Below are 6190 nucleotides of genomic sequence, written 5' to 3' on the forward strand. Positions count from 1 at the left end.
GTGGTTGAGAATTATTAATATATATTCGTCTATAAAATTTAATCCATGAATTTTTTTGGTAGTAAAATCGACTTGCCATTGTCTTTCGCTGATAATTGATGCTTTTTAACATAATCTATAGCCCAAGATTTCTCTTGAAAAATTAATTTTGTGATCAGTGCTACCCAAACCACTACTACTACTATTTACACCATAGACTTCTATGCATACTTTTTTCCCGCGAGTTTTAATAGAATTTGTTGCCGATAAACATCAGTGGCGTAATAATAAACACAATGGCGTAGCGAACGTAACTGCACCCGGGCCGCGACACTATATTGGCGCCCCCTCCCCCTCCAGAAACAAATTTTGTTATTCTTGGAAACCATTAGGCTCCCCTCTGCCAGTGGCGCCCGGGGCAAGCTGCCCCCACCCTCTGCTGAGAGGTTTTCTTCGTTTTTGGGCGATAGGAAATTCGGAAATTCCTCAAGGATAGGCAGCCTCAAAGGATTAACTTATCGTGTATAACAGCCTTAATTATTATACGAATAAAACTAAACCAAACGAAAAAAAGCTGTAGAGTACATTTCGTACTCATTTCTGAAGACAAATTTATATTTCCACTCCACATAAATTCCCATTGTAAATGTTTGAAGATCCAAAATCTTTATCAGACATTTACAATTTAAATATTTTATGTTTTGGACAATAATATGCAACATACAAAATGGCACTAAATTTGATCTTTGCAGATAGCACGTCATCATAACAGAGCCCTAGAGAAAGAGAGATTTCCAGTTTGCATCAGCATAATACAAGTAGACTCCCCCCCTATAACACTGTAGATAATTCCGTGTTATATGAATTCCATGTTGTACGAGTCACTTAGATTTTACAAATACGTGTGTCGGGCTGTGAACGGATCACGTATTTGTAAAATCTAAGTAACTCGTACAACATGGAATTCATATAAAACGGAATTATCTACAGTGTTATAGGGGGTTGACTGTACTTTTCAGTTTTTAACTCTTTCCATCACTAAGAGCATGGGCGAATGGGAAAATTTGATTTGCCCAAAATTTTGAACAAATACCAATTTTTAATTTGCCAATTTTATTATTTATTGAAAAATTAGCATGGTTTTAAGAATATTTAAATTAAATTCAATTTTTAAAAATTTTTTTTTTTCGNACAGAATTAGGTGCATTTCTTATTCCTGGGATTGAATTGAATTATCTACAGTTTACTTTAAATTATCCTTTCCCTCTCCAGGAACGTATAGTTGTTATTCAGTTTGCTTGAACATCTTAACAGGAAACGTCTTTTGTGTGTCAGCATGACTCGCCATGATTGATGGCCGGATGATCATGCGGTCGAGGTGGCAGCCTACCACTTTGGTGGACCGGGATTGAATCCTGACGGGTCAAAGAATCCCCAGGAATTTTTTGGGGAGTGGTCCAACTGGATATATGGGGTCCTGTCCCTCACCACCAGGCAGCTCCATTGTGGGTCTGGCCGAATCCATAATGGGCTTGCTAAAATGAGGCCCTTTTACCCACCACGACTCGGCATTTGCATTTCAATAAAATTTCTATGCTTGCCTGCAAAGAAATTCATTGTGATAATTGTTGTTTAATCAAAAAGGACAATATTTTTTCCTGTTTTAAAATCATGTCTTTAAGGGCATTAATCGTTCCATCTTTTTTAAGATTACTTTTCAATTTTTGAGATACTTGTAGGAATTGCACTTAAATTAAAATGCTCTCATATATTATTCGGAGGTAAATTAAAGTTGTAAAAGTTATATACATATCTATTTAATTAATTAATAGAGTGGAAATATCTGAAAGACAAAGTTAAAAAGTTAAGATGAAAAACTACAGTGTTATCTCTTACTTCAAATGCAAAATTCTATAATTGATCTCAGTGTTTGAACTGTGAGAGCAGTCAAACAATGTGCTGGACACAATCTGTTATATGTCCAAGTTGACTCTCACTCTTGCATTACTCTTGTATATTTTCAATGCTTTTTTTTGGTTTACTTTTGGTGTGTTTGATTATATATACTGTATTGTGTGTTATTCATCGATTTTTAACAATTTCTTTCTGCAATTTGTCGACAGCTGTTGGGCACCTATTTGTATCCTTTAGTTCAAAATTTTCCAACTGGAACTTTTTAAACCACATTTGACATGTTTGAAGTTTAGCACCTTCCCAATACATTAAGTATAATATGGCTCACTTGCTTTTTATTCAAGGATTTTATGTGTTGATTTGATTCAAAGAAAATGTGAAGTAGAATTTTAAGCTTTTAAACAAAGAATAGAACCATACACTATCTATAATATGTTAAATTTCACAATTGTTATAATTGTCTCTCATTATCAGCATGTTGTCAATATATCAGAGAAAACAAAAAACTAGTATTGTGCTGAACACTACAAAAACATGATAACATCTCTAAAGGAAATTTCTTTTATTGGAGTAGAATTTGAAAAACTTGTAGACCTATAAATTCCCACTATCGTTTGTCCGTCTGTTCATCTGTCTGTTTTTCCTTAATCTCGAGAACGGATTTCAATAAAAGACGAGACCAGATATGCAATCCTTAGGAGCAGGAGGTTCCAATTAACTATATACAAACTTCCGATGCAAACGTCATATTACAGTATTTCAATTTAAATATTTTCCTCTGATAGATGACTGGCATAAATCTATTGATAAAGGAAAAGTATGATGTACAGGGACAAGACAATAATAATTTGAAGTAGAGAGCATATATTTTAAATTAAATTTAAAATATGATTAAAAATTGCTGCAGCTTGGCATTGTCACAACAAATAATTGCTCAATTTTAATATTATTTTACTATCAAATATTTATACTCAATATTATTATTAGAGCATAATTTTCAAATAAGTTTAATGGAGAAATTATAGCTTATTTTAATTGTTTTAAACAAATAAATGAAGCATTGATAAAAATCAATGTGATAAGGAGGCAACATTTACAATTAAATTATTTCAATTTAATGGTTTATTTATTTTAATTAAGAATCATTTATTTTACTAAGCATAAACAGAATTTCTCATAAATCATTTAGTCAAAAAAATTGAATAATAAAGTTTTTCTTCTTATTATTCATTTTTTGTTTAAATTTATTGAAAAATTGATATGGTATTCTTATTACTACTTTATAAAATTTTATTTTATAGCATACCAATTTAGTTGCTTAAGCTGCAAGTTTTTTAATCTTAATTTTAAATACCGCATGTTATTTTTGTTATTATTTAATTATATATAAAATTAGAGTTTATTTTAAAAGTTTTACATAAAATTATTAGTATACTGGCTGGTATGAGGACAGTCTTTTCGGTGGATTACAGAAGACAATTGAAAGTATAAAAGCCACAGACCCAAATTTTGGTGCGTCAAATAAACTATAATTAGTTAAATTTATTTTATATTTTGTTCAATCATTGATAGAGAAAGAATTATTTACTTTCTACAAATATTTACTTTTATTCTCATGTAGTTATGGGTCATGTATTGTCTGTCGGCTTGGATTTGATTGGAACTGGTCGTTCAAAAAGATTAGACAAATTATTCCAGAAAGAAATAGATGATTTATGCTCCCTCTCTCAATCACAAAAGTTTCTTACAAGTAGAGAAAAGAAACATGTGGAAGCTGTTAAATTATGGTCTGAAGGGTAAGTTATATCTTTCATATATGTATTGTTATATTTCATTTTTTATATTAAAATTTATCAATTTAGACTATTAGATGAAGCTACTGTTGTTTGGGAAGATATATTATTACATCACCCAGAAGATATTTTAGCTTTAAAATTAGCTTATGTTACATATTTTTATCAAGGAAAATCTACACATATGAGAGATTCAGTTGCTAGAGTTATGCCTTATTGGAAGATTCATAATCCTCTTTACAGGTAGCATAATTAAGTAATTTAGAAGATATATGTAACAAATTTGGATTTCTTATGCTTTATAATTATTTTAGTTATTTATATGGACTGTATGCATTTGGTTTAGAAGAAACCAATCTATATCGAAAAGCAGAAACAATGGCAATAACAGTTAAGTGTGAAGAAATTATATTAAAAAATTGTTTCAATGTTTTCATCATATAATAATAATGATATTACTGTTAGGGTTTAGAAATGAATTCCAAAGATGCATGGGCAACTCATGCTTTGGCCCACGTTTATGAAATGGAAGGAAGAGTTGCAGATGGTATCAATTTATTTAGTTCTACTGAATCAGATTGGGTGGTAAGAAACTATATTAATAAGTGAAATATTTCTGATTTTTAGAAAATAAGATACAGCTGTCCTTTAATAATCCGACAGGCGACAGGTATGGGACCAAAGGGATGTTGGATTACCAAAAGTGTCCGGATTACCGAAAATAATTACATATTTTGCATTGTTTTGCAAGCAGTAACTTACAATATTCCCTACTCCAACTGTCCAACTACTCATAGAAAACACACAAAATGTGTGTCATCGTGTAAGAATTGGATGGGGAGATTCACGTCACGACATGCTTCTGTGCAGGCAGACATGTAACGGGGACGGGTACCTTGACGGGAGGTGTGTCGGACTACCGAGCATGACGGATTAAAAAACGTCGGACTATCAAGGGAGAGCTGCATTCAGTTTTTGTTAATAAAATAGTAAACTAAATATATATGCATTTTATAGGAAAAAAAATGTATATTTGTAAATTTGAAAACTTAAATTTTTTATGTAAATATTTTGAATATTAATAAAATATATCAGAATTATATATAATTTATCATTTGATTTATTGGGTATTTAATAATGTTGTTAACAATGTATAAATGATGAATATATTTTAATTATTAAGATACAGATTTGTATATAGTAAGTAGATTATAATTGAAAATATAGATAAATTTTTATAATTCCTTTATCATGTGGTGTTATTAATTTAAAGTTAGAATTTGTAGGGCAGTATTTTACATGCTTTTTCATTGTCATTAATATTAGTGTAGTGACTCAGATATATTGAGATATATCTTGTCTAGATGTGGGGTAATGAATTGAGGACTTTACAACATAAAGGAACCACATTGAAAGAGCAGATTTGAATTTTGACATAAACATAACCAATCCATTTAGAAATTTAACAGTGTTCTGATCAATTATACAGTTATTATGACTTATCTACCAATTACACGAGTGACTCTGAGTCAATACTAATACTATGTGAATATTCTTAATGTACCAGTATATACAATTATTTACAAGTCGACACCCAAGATCATTGCATTTTCTGATTATAGTTGCTTAACTACATCCATCCCCTTTGTTAGTCAACACATGGTCATTAAGGGGTCCAACGACAAGGGAAGACTTTCTGAATCCATGAAATAACTGCCTTGCTAAATGAACCCAATAATTTGAAGATCCTTATGATAGTTCCTTGGTGGTAGGGATAGTTCCTTGGTCTTACTCGATGGGTTTGGATTTCTGCTTGCGCACAACAGAAGGTTAGATGATCAGTCTTCTAAACTTCCCATCCTATCATCACTGTGACCTTCTCTCCTCCTTCAGTCCAGGTGGGAGCTTGAAAGTCCAAATCCGGTCTGAAGAATCCGATAGCCCAGAAAAAAAAAGGTGTCTATCGCGTGGAACACACACTTTTTATATCTCCTCCATCCGGGAACCATGTCCACCCATGTGATCCTTTTCTTAACCAATCCACAGTTAGGATGCTTTGACCCAAAAAGGCGATATGGAAAGCACGACAGACTGTTATGCGTAACAATAAAACCTGATACAATTTTTCTTCATGAAAAGGAATGTGGTTACATGATACTACAAACATATATAGTATAGTAGCGGATACTATAGTAGCAGAGCGCTACATTAGCAAACTGTTTTGCTGTATTAATATTATCAAAAATTCTACTGTTATAGTTTATACATTTAATATTATTATAATTTTTGAAGTGTTCTAAACATGTAAATTGTATTATATTGATTTTAGCATTTTTATATTATTTTTATGAAATTATTGTTTAATTGTATTTTATCTTTAAAATTATTTATTTAGTCTTGTGGAATGTTGGCCACTCACAATTTTTGGCATTGGTGTCTTTGTTATATTGAAAAGGTAAGAGTTTATTATTCAATATTATTTTTTAGATGAAAGTATTAATCCC

General features: G+C 31.2%; 1 protein-coding gene across 1 annotated transcript in view; it reads left to right on the top strand.

Moving 5' to 3' along the window:
- The window catches only part of LOC111618025 (tetratricopeptide repeat protein 38-like), a gene marked incomplete at its 3' end in the record, with an annotated part of 24102 nt that overhangs the window by 4639 nt on the left and 13273 nt on the right, over positions 1-6190 (top strand). Inside the window, exons 2-7 of the mRNA XM_023359444.1 lie at positions 3324-3405; positions 3515-3689; positions 3756-3929; positions 4001-4076; positions 4152-4271; positions 6082-6141. Coding sequence (XP_023215212.1) covers positions 3324-3405; positions 3515-3689; positions 3756-3929; positions 4001-4076; positions 4152-4271; positions 6082-6141 — 687 coding nt within the window. The remainder of the gene's footprint in view (positions 1-3323; positions 3406-3514; positions 3690-3755; positions 3930-4000; positions 4077-4151; positions 4272-6081; positions 6142-6190) is intronic.

Source organism: Centruroides sculpturatus, unplaced genomic scaffold (assembly GCF_000671375.1).
Source record: "Centruroides sculpturatus isolate CEXI.00-Female unplaced genomic scaffold, Cexi_2.0 scaffold47, whole genome shotgun sequence".
In the NCBI taxonomy this organism is placed as follows: Eukaryota; Metazoa; Arthropoda; class Arachnida; order Scorpiones; family Buthidae; genus Centruroides; species Centruroides sculpturatus.